The sequence below is a fragment of the Myotis myotis genome, unplaced genomic scaffold, assembly GCF_014108235.1.
Source record: "Myotis myotis isolate mMyoMyo1 unplaced genomic scaffold, mMyoMyo1.p scaffold_m19_p_7, whole genome shotgun sequence".
Lineage (NCBI taxonomy): Eukaryota > Metazoa > Chordata > Mammalia > Chiroptera > Vespertilionidae > Myotis > Myotis myotis.
In genome coordinates, this window is record NW_023416379.1 from 57,140,094 (window position 1) to 57,156,016 (window position 15,923).

Here is a 15,923-nt window from a genome sequence, read left to right on the forward strand (position 1 = left end):
AAACAAGAGATGTAGGCAAACTTTTTTCGAAGCTATAAAGCTGAGAGACACCCTTGGGAACAAACTTGGCAATGTGGGGAGAGCCACAGCCTAAGTGTCTGCAGAAGGTTATTTGGGTGAGAAGTGAGCCAGTATTCATTGTAGAACCCCAGAACTGGTTACAATTTGGGGGCAGCAGGAACAGGGAAGGCAGTCTGAGACAAAGAGCTGGAAGCAGGATGATTGGTATAGTTGATATAGGGAGCTCCTGTTTCTCCTCCTCCCCTTGCAACTTGCTTATACTTTCAAGCTAGGAGATTGGAGAACCCTTTCTTGAAGTAATGGAAGAGTACCAATCAGAGAAAAGATTTGGAGACTGTTAAGGCCAAAGGTGATCCTGAGTTGGGGGGTGAAAGGATTGAGAAAAGACAGACAAGAGAATAATAGCTGGGTCTCGGTGGGACGCTGCTCCCTGATGAGGAGACAGCGCCAGTGCCCACAAGCCGTGTCTTTATTGTATAGCAGATGCCATGAGGCAAAGTAGGGGCGTGATCAAGTTGTTTAGAGCATTCTCGTGAGTTCCAACCCTCCTCAACTACATGCACCTGAACTCTAGCACAAGGCATGTGGGGCCACGTGTTCGGACCATAGGTTCAAGCTTACAACCATAGCTGTTGGCTATGATTGTGCTGGGAGGGCCCTGCCCTCCAGCTGGGACTTGCACGTGGCAATGAGAGGACCCTGTCCTTTCATTAGTCCGAGGCTTGAACCTGGCCAAAACACTGTAGCCGCGCCCCACAGGAGACACAGATTCTTAGGGATCATTCAACAAAATTGAGCTTATATTCAACTGTCCTACAATCAACAAGCCTTATACCTATACCCAAAAGCTTTCCCTTAGCATTTTATTACCTTACACTTAAATATGAATGGATTGCTGACAATCAACAAATATTTGAGGGAAATTCCAACATGAAAGAGACCAACGCAAATAAATAATCAAGTTAGCATAGCAAAGGCACTGAGAAGAAACAAATTATGTATAAAATAGAAGAGAACCTTTTCAAAAGCATAATAAATGTCCTTGGAGAATGAAATAATACTACCTCCATAATTTGGAGAATATAGAATTAAAGGTGTAATGACTTAAAAAACTAACCAAAGGACTGGATGATAAAATTAAGGCGCTAACTTAGAAATCAGAAACAATTGACAGAGACTGAAAATTGGGAAAGGAAGTATTTAAAAAAAATCATCACGTAAGTTTCTGGAGGATAAGGATACTGTCTATCTCATTTATCATGTAATCCCAGCACTTAGAACATGTGGCACATGATGGGTATCTAGTAATATTTGTTGAGTGAATGAATGCACTGAGCCTTTTAGGACATCTAACATCTAGATAATGGGAATTCTAGAAAAAGAGAATAGAGACAATAGAGTGTAGGGAATTATCAAAGGACAAAAAATACAAAAAAATATATCACAAGGCTATTTTCCAGAGCAAGGGCTTAAGTTTGTCAATAGAAAGGGCCCACTAAGTGTCAAGTATAATTAATAGAGGAATAGCAGGGAAGCTACTCCAAGCCACATCATTGAGTAATTTCTGAACACTAAGGATGAAGTTTCCAGAGAGAAAAAAAGGAGGTAGTTGGGCAAGGATTAGGAATTAGAACTTCACAGCAGTGTTGAAAGCTAAAAGACAATGAAGCAATACCTTCATAATTTAGAAGAAAAAAGATTTTTAACCCAGAATACTATACACAGACAAACCATGAATCAAGTATGAAGATAACAAATACATTTCTGGAAATAACATGATTTTAAAATATAGATCGCAAAGGTATATATTCCTTAGGAATCTAGCATAGGATATTTATCACCAAAACTAGGGATTCAGTCTGAAGAGAGAGGACATGGGATTTAGGAAACAGATTATCTAACACAGGAGAGCAAGATAAAGAAGTCTCAGGATGAGGGATGTGCAGCAGGCCTAGAGAATAACAGCCTGGGGTGAATCAGGAGGAGAGAAGATTGCAGTAAAGGCGTTTTCAGTTGTAAGGTGAAACTGATAAATTTTTTTATTTGTTTGATCACATGAAACAAATAATCTTGAGACAAATCACTTCATCACAACGGAAGAATTAGGTAAAGGTGCTCAGAAAATTAAACACATGAAAAAGAAAGCAATTATACACTGCAGGAAAACAGAAGACTGAGCAAGAAAGGAAATATTGCCATTGTATCATTATTATCTCCATAGTGTAACCGAATATTGATTTAACCAAAAATCTTTATGATGTAATATATAAGTATATTTGGGGGTCAATATATGTTGAGGGTGTGTGAGGTGATGTAAGAGAGAGAGATTCACCTCTACTTTGAAAGTAAATTAGTAGGACTCCACTTTCAAAAACAGTGCTATAAAGAATAGTTCCATTCTGTAGAAAACAAATACAGGACTGTACAAGTTCAAAACATTAAGAGCAGTCGCTGGAAGACCAGAATGAAGCAGTGATTTGAAGAATGATTTAGTTATGAGAAACTGCTATTGCTTTTGCTTAGAATGGCAAATTGTACCCTTGTCTCTTGGGGGCATTGCCATGCCCCCTGCCTCAACTTGGGCAGGAAGCACTCAGCTTTATGGTTTACAGGTGGTAATTTTGGTTGCGGGAGAAACCGGAAATTAAAGAGGAAAAATTTGGGAGCATCAAGGCCATAGAAGGGCTGAGATGTCACCTTCTTCGCACAACTCTGGCTGACTGCTAAACTATACGTGCATGCAATAGGTGCAGAGAGTTCGGTGAGAATTGAAAGCTTGGGGAGACCTGCCGATTTGCTGTACCTCGGATTGCATTCTTCAATCCCCATACAGCTTGAGCAGCAGAAGGTGGGAGCCTTCCTGGCTTGAGGTGTTTGAGCAGAACTTCTTCCCAAATTTGCTGACAGCTAAACGATACAAGTACAGTACATACTCTCCAGTGAACCAGCCAAACAAAACTGAGCAGAGTCATGAGAGGCTACACACTGTGGAAAGACATATTTCACAGTGTGAATCTGGGCTATATCTATAAACCAGTAACCCTTAAGAGAGCAAAAGACAATCCAGAATTGCTGCAATGTATTTCATATGATGTCTTACTTCCCTCTAGAAATTGTAGGCAAAGAGATAGAACAGAGTGATTCATACTCAAGGAATAAAACCAGAATTCAATAAACAGGTGCAGAGTAAGCACAAATATTAGATTTAGCAGACAAAGGTATTGAGCAGCTATTATAAATATGGCAAAGAATTTTAAAAAGCCTCTTGAGTGAACTAAGGGCAAATCTCAACAAAATGGAAATTTAAAAAGAAGAACCAGTTGATAATTGCAGAGCTGACAATTATAGTAACTATAAAATCGTTGGATTAGCTAAGCCACATATTTGAGATGACAGAAGAAAAAAAATCACTGAAGTAGATTAATAGAAATTAATCAACCCAAAGAACAGAAAGAAAAAAGTCTAAAGCATAATGAATAGAACCTCAGAGATTCATGGTACAATCTTAAGTTTTTCAATAAATGTGTAATTGGAGTCTCAGAAGGTGAGGAGAAAAACAAAGGTCAGGAAAAAAATTATAGAAAAAAATGGCTGAAATATTGGCAAAATTGCTGAAAAATATTAACTTTCAGATCCAAGTACTGTAATGAATCTCAAATAGAATAAACAAAAAAGAACACTTCACCCAGGCACATTATAATCAAACTGATAAAACCTAAAAGTGAAAAGCCCTGCCAGTGTGGCTCAGTGTTTGAGCATTGACCTATGAACCAGGAGGTCACAGTTCAATTCCCGGTCAGGGCACATGCCTGGGTTGCGGGCTTGATCCCCATTGTGGGGCATGCAGGAGGCAGCCAATTGATGATTCTCTTTCATCACTGATATTTCTATCTCTCCTTCTCTGAAATAAATATATATTAAGAAAAAGCTAAAGATGCAAAGAGAATATTCAAAATAGCAAGAGCAAAACAAAATATCACATATAGGAATTTCAGGATATAATTGAGGCTGACTTATAGAAATAATGACAGCCAGAAGACACTAAAATGAGATATTCAAAATGCTAGGGAGAGGGAACGCCTGTCAACTAACAATTCTATACCCAGCAAAACTATCTTTTGAAAAGGAAGGCACAATGAGGACATTTTTATATAAATAGATGGAAATAATGTATTACTAGCAGATCTTCTCTACAGAATATTCTCAGGAAAGTTATTCAGGCTAAAGTAAAAGATACCAGCGGTAATTGGAATCCACAGGAAGGAATGAGGAGCAAGATAAATGGAAATTTTGTGGAAATTACCACAAAAGCAAACTCAAAAGAGTTTAGCACAAAATTGAAGCCACCTTTTCCCTGCAATTTGCCAGTTCCCTAAAATTAGAACTTTTATTTTGGTTGCTTTGGGAAGTAAGGATAGAAATCAAAGACTATACAAGATGGGAACCTAGTAAGTGCCTATACAAAAATATGAGATGCTGAAGAGTCATATCTTAATAGTGAAGGTGAATCAAAAGCAGATCAGCTCTATGGAATACTTATCAATCCTTTGGGACTTTAGGATATTTCAGGTCTTGAACTTGGTTATTCTGCTTTGTACAGATATAACACTGTGCGCCTGGCAAAATCAAATCACTTGTGGAGGAAGGTATCTTCACTGTAAAACATATTATTCTCACAAAATCTGTCAAGTGCAGTGTTCACTATGTAACCAAACATAAATAAGCAAGCAAGTAAATTATTATTTGTTCCATCAATAAGAACAAAAACAGGAAACAATAGAAACAGACTTCTGTTATTGGAATTTTCAGATGTAAACTGTAAAACAACCATGCTGACTATATTTAACAATATAAAAGGCAGACTTGATCTCAAAAGGAAAAGGAAACTACATTTGGAAAAGATTCACAATAGAATTTTAAAAAATATATAAAAATAAAATATATATATATATATATATATATATATATATATATAAAACGTGTGTGTGTGTGTGTGTGTGTATATATATATATATATATATATATATATATATATATGTATATAATTGAGTCCTTGCTGGTGTGGCTTAGTTGGTTGAGCATTGTCCAGTGCACCAAAAGGTCACCAGTTCCATTCCCAGTCAGGGCACATGTCCAGGTTGTGGATTCAGTCACCGCTCAGGGTGCATATAGGAGGTAACCGATTGATGTTTCTCTATCACATCAGCATTTCTCTTTCTTTCTCCCCTTTTCCCTTCCTCTCTCTAAAATCAATAAACAAATTTAAAAGTAATAATAATAAATTATAATTGAAATGTAAAATTCAGTGAGTGGTTTAATGGCAGAGTAGGTACTATTTGGAGAAAGCATTAATGAACATAAGATACCTAAGTAAAAAAAAAAAAAAAAAATCTGTAATCTGACACAGAGACAAGAAGGCATATAGGAGAGAGTAAGGGACATAAATTATACTCTGAGAAGATTTAACGCATGTTTAACCAAACTTCTAGAAAGAAAAGAGAAGTAGAATGGAACATAGGCAATATGTAAAGAGATAATTGCGGACAATTTTACAAAACATGGAGAACAAAAATCTGCAGATTCAAAAAGTCCAGTGAATTCTATTGATATGAGGCCCAAGAAAGATAAATTAAAACAAATTCATAGCTAGACACAGTGACACTAGAGAAAAATGAAAAGCAAAGAGAAAATCTTAAAAACAACCAAAGAGAAATGACAGATCACCTTCAAAGGAATGGTAGTAATGGACGTTTGAAGAGAATGGAATGATAGTGTCAGTATGACCATAGGTCAAAAACAGTTAACCTAAGATTTCATGTCAGGTGAAAATGTCCTGATATGAAAGAATCAAGACAAAGATAATATATTTTCTGACAAATAAAAACAGATATTTCACCTCTAGTGGTTTAGTTTCTTATTAAAAGAAATATTACCTATAGAAGAAAGTGATCCCAGATAGATGGTCGAAATTCAAGAAGGGTTGGTAAAAACGTGATAAATATGTGGGTGACACTAAATTAATATTAACTGTATAAAACAACATTAATAATAACCTGTGGGATTAAAATTATAGGGTTAAATTATTTTAACAGCAGCTGGGGTTAAAGGGATCACTTCATAAAATTAAAAGGTTCAGTTCTTCATTTAATAAAATGACTTCAAAATAGTAAAGTGAAAATGAACTTAAAGAAAAATAAATTCATTATGGCTCTAGATATATAATAATCTATTAAACAGTATTGATTTTTTTGGCCTTTTTCTGTATTGGGCAAATGAAAACATTTTTTAGAAAATATATTAGGAACAAATTTTATCTTATAAAAACAAAAAAATTATTTGGTACATTATTTTTAATGACTAAGTAGAATTCTTGTTCCTAAATGTATAATTGTTTATTTAACCTAACCATCCTTAATTTTTAGACATTTAATTTTTCAATATTTTTCTATTATGAGCATCATTATATGGATACATTTTTGGAGATACCTATGAGTATTCTTTTGAGATAAATTCTTATGGTATCAAAATATATACACATTTTTAAGGCCTTTGACAAGTGACTTTTCAGAAATATATAATTTTCAATTCTGACAACAGTTTGTGAATGTGTACCCATTTCTCTATGTTTTCATTAGCGCTGCACCTTATCATTAAAATTATTTTATTTATTTGATGCAAAAATAATTTCATTTTAATTTGTATTTCCTTCATTGCCAGTGAGAGTACATCTTTTTCATGGATTTTTAAGTAATACAAAATGGTTGTGTTTATATTTATTTCTATGAGATATTTACTTTACTGTTTAAAATTTTCAGTAAACTAAGTAATTAGATAACCAGATTTGATGGGAATTGTACTTTTATAAACTCAGTGAAATTTTGGTAAATGGGTTCACAGCATCTGTGCAAGGGCTTTAGGTACTTTAAAAGACTAAAAAGCCTTTTTCAGTGACTTCTAGGTTTGTAGCTACTCTGTAGAAATGCAGAAACCAAGCGACTAGTTTCTAGATAATAGGCCACAGCTGTGTGACTAATTTTTATAATCTTCCACATGTGTGAGCAGAGTCTTGCTACATTAGATGCACTTGGAACATGCTCTTCTGAAGTGACACCAAGCTGTCTAAAGTATCAGGGCTGTCTCCTTGTAGTCATCAAGGCTTTATCTTCTTAAAATCAGTCACTTTTTAAAAACTTTTACAGAATTTTAATTTTACCAGTATATCTACTATTTAGTTTGAATGTCATAATTTGGGACCAACATGCCCACAATAAAAATACGGGGAGATTTTTTATGTTCTATTTTTTCTTTCTAGAAACCATTAAGTTTTATATGACAGAGGTGATTATGCAGCCATCTGAGAGAAATTTTCCCATCATACCAAGGTACAATAGCAAATTATATTTATTCTGTAATTTCAAATGTAGGAAAAGATAGGTACAATGGATTACTTGGGAATTCATTTTTATTTATACTTCTCTTTATTTGGAAAGGTTAGTTAGACCAAACCACACTTGTAAAAGACTTGAGGATTTATTTATGATTTGCTTACATGATGTTATAGACAAATGTGCTCATATAAATCTAATTCAGATTTTTTGTTTCTTTCTATGTGCCAGATATCCAAGGTCTTATAACCTAACCATCAATAAGTTTTTGAATAATTATTTTTGGTTGTAATTTGATGTACTTAAAATTTGAGACATGGTTCAGTTTCCAAATGTTTTGTGTGTGTGTTTTTAAGTGGTACTTAGCCACTAAATCCATTAGTGTTTCTTTTCTTCAAATTGTTTTAGTTTGCAAACAAAAGTTAAGTATAGTATATATGTCTTTATTTTAGTTCATTATTGATGTCTAATGATTTTGGCAATCTAAATATAACCCTAATTTAGGGTCTCATATTATTCTCCTATAAATGCTTTCTTAGGTACCTAAGATCTGATACTTTAGCAGTGGTTCTCAACCTTCTGGCCCTTTAAATACAGTTCCTCATGTGACCCAACCATAAAATTATTTTTGTTGCCACTTTATAACTGTAATATTGCTACTGTTATGAATCGTAATGTAAATATCTGATATGCAGGATGGTCTTAGGCGACCCCTGTGAAAGGGTCATTCGACTGCCAAAGGGGTCGGGGCCCACAGGTTGAGAACCACTGCTTTAGGGGATCCAAATGAAAATATTGTAGATAATGCTGCCTAATGTTTGGGAGGAAATGCCTTGCCTTTTTAAACTTAGCTATTCGCTGTTTAATGTGCAGCACAAGTGGAACATTGACTTGTCTGACATACTTTGTTTTTTGTTTTGTTAATTCTCACCTGCAGATATTTTTCCCATTGCTTTTCACAGGGCGGGAGAGGGAGACAGAGAAAGAGAGTGAAACATCAATGTGAGAGAGACACATCCACTGGCTGCCTCCCAAATGTGCCCCAACTAGGGGTAGGGGGCTGAATCCACAACAGAAGTACGCACCCTTGACCGGGAATCAAACCGACGACCCTTCAGTGTGCAGGCTGACACTCTAACCACTGAGCCACCGGCCAGGGCTGACATACTATTTTTTATTCAGTAAGGTTTGGGGTGGAAAATGTATTAAGGATTGGAGAATAGGATATAAGAAGACTAGAGCAAATACATTAAAATATATTAAAATCCACATTAGCACAGGTTGTGAGGGAAAGGGTGGCATATAGAAGAATCTGGCATACACGTGCCTCTGTCTTTTAGGTACCCTGTGGGTATTTTTGCCTCATCTTGCCATTTAGAGTTATTATGAGAGGCACATTGTGAAAATTTATTTCTGTTCAAACAGGTCTCAGTTTGTACAGAGCACTGTCGCTCAGTGCCTAGTGGAACTCTCCTCTGCTAGAAGCACTTTTAGATTCAGTGTTCAAGGTCATGACAGCAAACCGTACATCTTGGTAAGAAATTATTTCAGCTTTTTGTCGCCCTAGTAACACAGGGTCCCAGTAATTCTTTAGTTTTTGTCATTCTTTTTTCTTAATTCTCAGGTCTACAAAACAGTTGATTTAAAAAAACAAAGAATTTTTAATGTCAGCTTAATTTGAATATCAGTTTAATTCACAAATAAAACTTCCTTAACTTAGTAACAAATGATCAAATGCTTCTATGTGCTAGATACTAGGGATATAGAAAGAAATACAACCTGATTCCTGCTCTGTAGAAGCTCATAACACAAAACAAAGTTTTCACTCAGGTTTTAATGGTTTTTCTTGGTCAGTATAACAGAATTCTGTTTCTTTTTTTTTCCTACTTGATACTCTTATGAATTTTTTTGTTTGTTTTGTGGTAAGAAAACTTAACATGAGACCTACCCACTTCACAGATTTCTTTTAAGTATGTTTTTATTGATTTCAGAGAGATGCAGGGAGCGAGAGAGAGAGAAGAGAGAACCATGGAAGAGAGAGAAACATCCATCAGCTGCCTCCTGCACATCCCCTACTGGGGATTGAGCCCGCAGCCCGGGCATGTGCCCTGACTGGTAATTCAGTCAGCCACTCCTGGTGCATGGGATGACGCTCAAACAACTGAGCTACACGAGCTGGGACACTTCACAGATTTTTAAGTGCACAACACAGTATTGTTAACTATAAGCACAATACTTATAGCAGGTCCTCATTTCTCCCTCCCCCAGCCCCTGGCAACTCCCATTCTACTCTCTACTTCTATGAGTTAGACTATTTTAGATTCCTCATATAAATGGGATCATGAATTTTTTTTTCTTTTGTCCTTCTGTGTCTGGCTTGTTTCACTTAGCAAAATGTCCTCAAGTTCATCATCCATGTGGTCTCATATTATAAGATTTCCTTTCATTATATATATGTGCCACATTTTCTTTATCTATTCATTCATAGATGGACATTCAGATTGTTTCTACCTTTTGGTTTTGGTAAATAAAGCTGCAATGAAGCTGGGGTCTCCTGTTTCTCAAGGTGGGACAAACCTTAGGTATGATGTCCTTGTGGGATCAGGCTGAGCCAGACTCCAGCTGAGTTCACATCCTTGCCTGGCTCCTCCCTCCACCTTATCCTGTTTACCTTACTCCCAGTCTCCTGAGAGTATTCCCTGGTTGAATCACATGCATTCAAATCCTCACTCTTCCACCAGCAGTGTTTGGGAATATCCATCCAAAGCCCTCTTCTGAACTGGCGGTATCAATCTTCTTGTATTTGCCAATCGGAAAGTGAAAAAGGGTAGCACACAAATTTTGCATTTCCTTATTGCTAGTTATATTAACATTTTTATATGTTTATCACTTATTTCTTCTGTTAATGCTGTTCAGATTCTTTGCCTGCATTTCCATTGGGCTGGATTTTGAGGAGTGCTATATGCAATAACTTAGTTATATGTGTATTAAATACTTCTTTCTAGCTAGTTGTCTTTTTCTTCTTTTTTTCAAACTTTATCATGTTGTTTACTCTACCATGGTTATACTTTGAAAGACGAACCTTCCTTAAAAATTATATAGATGGTTCTCTTATATTTTTTCTGATATTTTTATAGGTTTGTTTTGTGTTTGTTTATTTGAGTGGTGATATGAGATAGGGGTAGGATGGTGATATCCTTATACTTGGACTTTTCTCTCCTTATCTTTAGCTATGGCTTTTAAACTCAGACAGTTTGGTGATTGAATCTTTGGCGAGTTCCAGAAGTGTCAAAAAGTTTCCCTTGTTGGAAGACATATTGAAGGCAGATTCCAGCTCTGCTCAGAACGCTGTCAAAGTCCTCTACCAGCCATGCATCAAAAGTAGGAATGAAAAGTAAGTTGTGCTCTTGTTTTCTCATTTCACATTATGTTTTAGTTTCTGTTGCGATGTTGGTGTTAAGAAATTAATGAATTAAATGCTACTGTACCACTTCCATACTTGAAGCTTCTTGGAGTCATACTCCTAAATGTTATCCATTCAGAGTAGATTGAATTATTATAGATGATTCATGCTAATGTGCAGAAAGCTTGCTTTTACTGAAAACAATTGGTCTTTTTCTTATAATCTCAGCTGTCTCTACATATGGCTGCAGTACTAAATCAGACTCAATAACTATGAATATTTACTAGTACTGATAAGCAGTTTCCAGGCATTCGGGATACAAGAGCAAATAAAACACAGTCCCTGCCTCCTTGAGTTGTCATTTTAAGCGGGGGAAGGCAGATCATAAACAAAACGCAAAAATATCAAAGATTAATGTGGCCCTTACTGTGACACCAACTCTCACGTAAGGGCTTCTAGTTCATTTAAGTCTAACAGCACTCTGTGGGTAGATACTATTATCACCCCCACCTTCTACACTAATAAAAGAGAAAGATGCAAATTGACTGTACCTTCGCAACGCCCACCAGCCAATCAGGCGTGCATATGCAAATTAGCCCAACAAAGATGGTGGGTTAATTTGCATACACAGGCATTGAGCAGTGGGTGCAGCCAGGGCCATTCCAGGCCTCTGGGCAGCATGGAAGGCGGAAAGGCAACTCTGGGCCAGAGTGAAGGCAGAAAGGCAGCTCCGAGCCAGAGCGAAGGCGGAAAGGCGGCTCCAGTCTGAGCGAAGGCGGTACCGGCAGCCAGGGGGAAGGCCCATTCTTGCATGAATCTTTGTGCATTAGGCCTCTAGTTTAGCGATAAGGATGCTAAGACACAGGTGTAAATAGCACGGCTAGTGAATTTAAAGCTGGGTGAGGTAGTTGGGGAGTGGTAAAATGGGCATGGGAAGGGTTTTCATTTTATATTGAAAAGGCAAGGACGGTTCCTCGGATTAAGATGATATTTAATTGGAAAACTTGAAGGAAGTTAGGGAGTGAGGCTTATTGCTGGGAAGAGCATTCCCAGCAGAGGAAACAGAGTCTTCTTATTTGAACAGATTGGAAGTTATACTTGTCCTGTACTCTAAATGGGTTCCATCAAATTTGTACCAGGAACAGAAAGGCCCCAGTCTTTTTCTGGGAAGTAAATAAAAAAATTTTAAAAATCATTGCTTGACTTTGAATTATGCAAGCAGTATAATTCATAAAATATTCATACAGTAGAGACAAATATGAAGTCAAATATGGAAGTTCTCCATCCTTTCTCTTTCCAGAAGTAAAAAGTATGTTGTGTATTCGTCCTTTCCTTTTTTCTGTTATATTATATTTTAACATAAGTTGAATGGTACATGTATATTTTTTACACTTAAAAAAACACTGTGTCTTAGAGATTCTGTCTATATCAGTGCTCAGCATTTTATGAAATGGATGTACTGTAAATATTTAATCATTTTTCTGTCAATAGATATTTGGGTTGTTACTTTTTTGCTGCTGTAGTTAGTATTGTCCCGTGTGTGTTGTACATTTGTTTTGTGATTATGTGTGCTATTTTTGTAATAAGGATTTTTAAAAGTATAATTGCTGAGTCAAAGGGTATGACATTTAAAATTTTGATAGATAATATCAAATTGTTTTGCAAAAAGATATTATGGATTTATATTCCCAACTGAAGTTTCTATAAATGCCCATTTTCCTGCACCCTCACTCAAACTGCCATTTAGATTTTTGCGCATCTGATGCCAGTCTAAATGAAATAGGTTCACTTGACTATCCTTGTGTTTTATTAATGCATGATCAGAGAATAAGGCTTATGTGTATTTGATGCTTTGGGAACTTTGTTTAGCTGTGTGTGCGTGTGTGTGTGTGTGTGTGTGTGTGTGTGTGTATTCTAATACATAGTAAACTTTTAAGTTGTTCATTGATTATATTTTTTTTAAATATATTTTATTGATTTTTTTTTTTTACAGAGAGGAAGGGAGAGAGACAGAGAGTTAGAAACATCGATGAGAGAGAAACATTGATCAGCTGCCTCCTGCACATCTCCTACTGGGGATATGCCCGCAACCCAGGTACATGCCCTTGACCGGAATCGAACCTGGGACCTTTCAGTCCACAGGCCGACGCTCTATCCACTGGGCCAAACCGGTTTCGGCTGATTATATTCTTTATTCACTAGTGTGGATGTATGTCTGCCTTTATATATTTAGATTATTTAGTCAAGTTTATTAAAACCTTTTTAAATCATCTTTTTTTATTTATTTGAAATGTGAATTTTTCAGAAGAGTGTGTTAAATCTCACTGTGAATATGGAAAAGTCATTTTCTTCTGGTTTTGATATTAGTTTTTGCGTTATAGGGGTGGGCAGAAGTAGATTTGCAGCTGTACTTTAAAGCTCTGGGTATTAAGAAAAAGGAAGTGGGAGTAGATTCAGTTATGGTGGTGAACCTTGTATTCATTATTATGAAGAATCTTCGCACTGCCTTTCCTGAGGAGAGTTACATGGATCATTACACCTGTCCCATTATTTCATTCATTCCTAACAAATCTCTGTGACATCAGAAATATAATGACTATTTAGGTTGTGTTCTCTTGTATTTGATTAGTGGACTCTCTATTTTTTAACTCCATATGTCTTGGGAATGAGTTGACGTCCAATAAATGAGTTTGATTACTTTAGTTTGCCTGTTTCATATACTTCTGTTGTGCTTTTCCTCCAGCTACTGTGTGACTTGGTCCCCACACCTCCCAAGGTAGGAGGGGAATTTTGCCAAGTTGTGTAAGCATCCTGTGAGTTATTTACTTTTATTTTCTGAGGACGATAGTTTCTATCTTTTGGGGCATGACTGAGGAAGCCGTAGATTCCCTGGCATATTTTTGGTGCATGGGTTGGTGCATTAACTATTTTAGTCCAGTTGGCTAGAATTTTTTCTAGTGGAAGTATGGATTGCCAGATGGCAGTCTAAAAGAGGAAAATAGCAAATGTAACTAGGGTTTTATTTCCTTGAGCACTCACACAAAAAAGTGGCAGTAATATTTTTAGAATGTTCTTTCTTTCTAGCAATAGACACACATATCTCTTAACATTTTGAAATCTATTTTTTTAATCTCTCCTTCCTTCACCTACAATTACCCTACAACTCACATTCTTTAGTTTGCATATCAGATTTAGATACTAAATATTACTTTTTTAGCTTTGTTAACTAAAGTTAACTTTTGCAGTTTAATCTGCCAATTCATCAGTTTATCTGTGTCCTCATTCTCTAGTCTGGGGGTAATTTTCCCCTCAGGGGACATTGGCAGTGTCTGGAGACATTTTTGGTTGTTACAACTTGGGGGCGGGGGGGGGGGGGGGGCTGGCATCTAGTAGGTAGAGCCAGGGAAGCTCTTAAACATCTTACAATGCATTGGAGACCTCCTACAACAAAGAATTATCTAGCCCCAAATGCTAATGATGCCAAAAGTGGAGAAACCCTAATCTAGATTATCTCCTAAAATCCAGCTGAGTCTACCTTATCCCTCTGGGTGTCATAGCCCAACATTTTCTTGAAATTGTATTTAGGCCTACAAAGAAGAGAAATTTTACTGTGGCATGAGCCAAAATCTCTATAATCTTACATGTTAACTTTGTTAGAAAATGTAATATAAATGTTTATTATTACATTTTTCTCTTTTTCTGTTAGGGATACAGGAAGAATAGATTTATTTTTATTAAATGATGAATTTTATAGGTATCAAGTCCTTTGTTCTCATATTTTTAAGAGAAAAGAGCTAGGGGAATGTAATCAGTAAGTGTAAATAAGTATTGTTGTTATTGCTGTTTTTTAAGCTAAATTGAATTCTCTTCATTGTATAAGTTACACAAGTCCTAGTAGTGCTATTTGTTCTTCCCACCTTTTTCAAGAGATATCCAATTTAAGAATTCAGAGAATTTGAACTTAGAAGACCTATTCTATGTTCTTGTATTAATACCATTTTCTTGCAAAATATACTGAGGGAGGAAATGTTAAAGGCATATTATATTCACCCCTAGTTGTAGCAGAATTTAGAGATTATATTTTATAAACTAACTAGGTTTCTCTCTGTTGGCTATATATAGGTAATTATTGCTTCTAAAACAGAAGTGTTATTTTTTGCCCTTAGACAGTCATCATTATTGCTTTTTCTAATGAAATAAAAACAAATATAAACCACATCCATATGCATTTCATATGTATAAAATAATATTAGTGGTTATTTTTATTTGTGAAGTTGTATTTCTTATCTTTTTATTCTTTTATTTCAGCAAGAAAATGGAAATTCTGTGTATTCATTGGGATAAAAACCACATAACATAAAATTTACCATCTTAACCGTTTTCTTTTTAAGTCTATGGTTCGATAATGTCAAGTATATTCACACTAGAAGCCCAATGCATGTACACTCGCGGGGAGAGGGGAGGGTCCCTCAGCCCGGCCTGCACCCTCTCGCAGTCCGGGAGCATGCAGGGTGTGGGCCTAAGCTGTCAGTCGGACATCCTTAGTGCTGCTGTGGAGGCAGGAGAGGCTCCTGCCATCGTCAGCCATGAGCCCAGCTTCTTGGGGCCCTGCCCCCCACCAGTCGTGATCGGGGCCCCAAAGCTGGGCTCACGACTTCTGGCTGAGCATGAGCAGCACTCCCCCTATGGGAGGACACTGACCACCAGGGGGCAGCTCCTACATTGAGCGTCTGCCCCTTGGTGGTCAGTGCGCATCGTAAGTGACCAGTCGTTCCACAGTTTGGTCAATTTGCATATTAGCCTTTTATTGTATAGGATTGTTGTAAAATATACCTCCAGAACTATTTCATCTTGCAAATTTGAAACTCTACACTTTCCCCAGTCCCTCTTATTTTTTGTTTTTATAAATTTGACTGTATTAGTCTGCTAGGGCTGCCATAACAAAATACCACAGACTGGATGGCTTAAAAATTAACAGAGATTTATTTTCTGAGTTCTAGAGGCTGGAAGACCAAGATCAAAGTGTGTCAGGATTGGTCTCTACTAAGGCCTCTCTTCCTGACAAATATCTTGTTGCTGTGACCTCACATGATCTCTCTTTGCTTATGGAGAGA

General features: G+C 36.5%; 1 protein-coding gene across 3 annotated transcripts in view; it reads left to right on the plus strand.

Moving 5' to 3' along the window:
• The window catches only part of UBE3D (ubiquitin protein ligase E3D), a 145,667-nt gene that overhangs the window by 35,159 nt on the left and 94,585 nt on the right, over nt 1–15,923 (plus strand). For all 3 annotated transcript variants that reach the window (XM_036317523.1, XM_036317522.1, XM_036317525.1), the window contains exons 6-8: nt 7,334–7,403; nt 8,832–8,940; nt 10,637–10,800. In XM_036317523.1, coding sequence (XP_036173416.1) covers nt 7,334–7,403; nt 8,832–8,940; nt 10,637–10,800 — 343 coding nt within the window. The remainder of the gene's footprint in view (nt 1–7,333; nt 7,404–8,831; nt 8,941–10,636; nt 10,801–15,923) is intronic.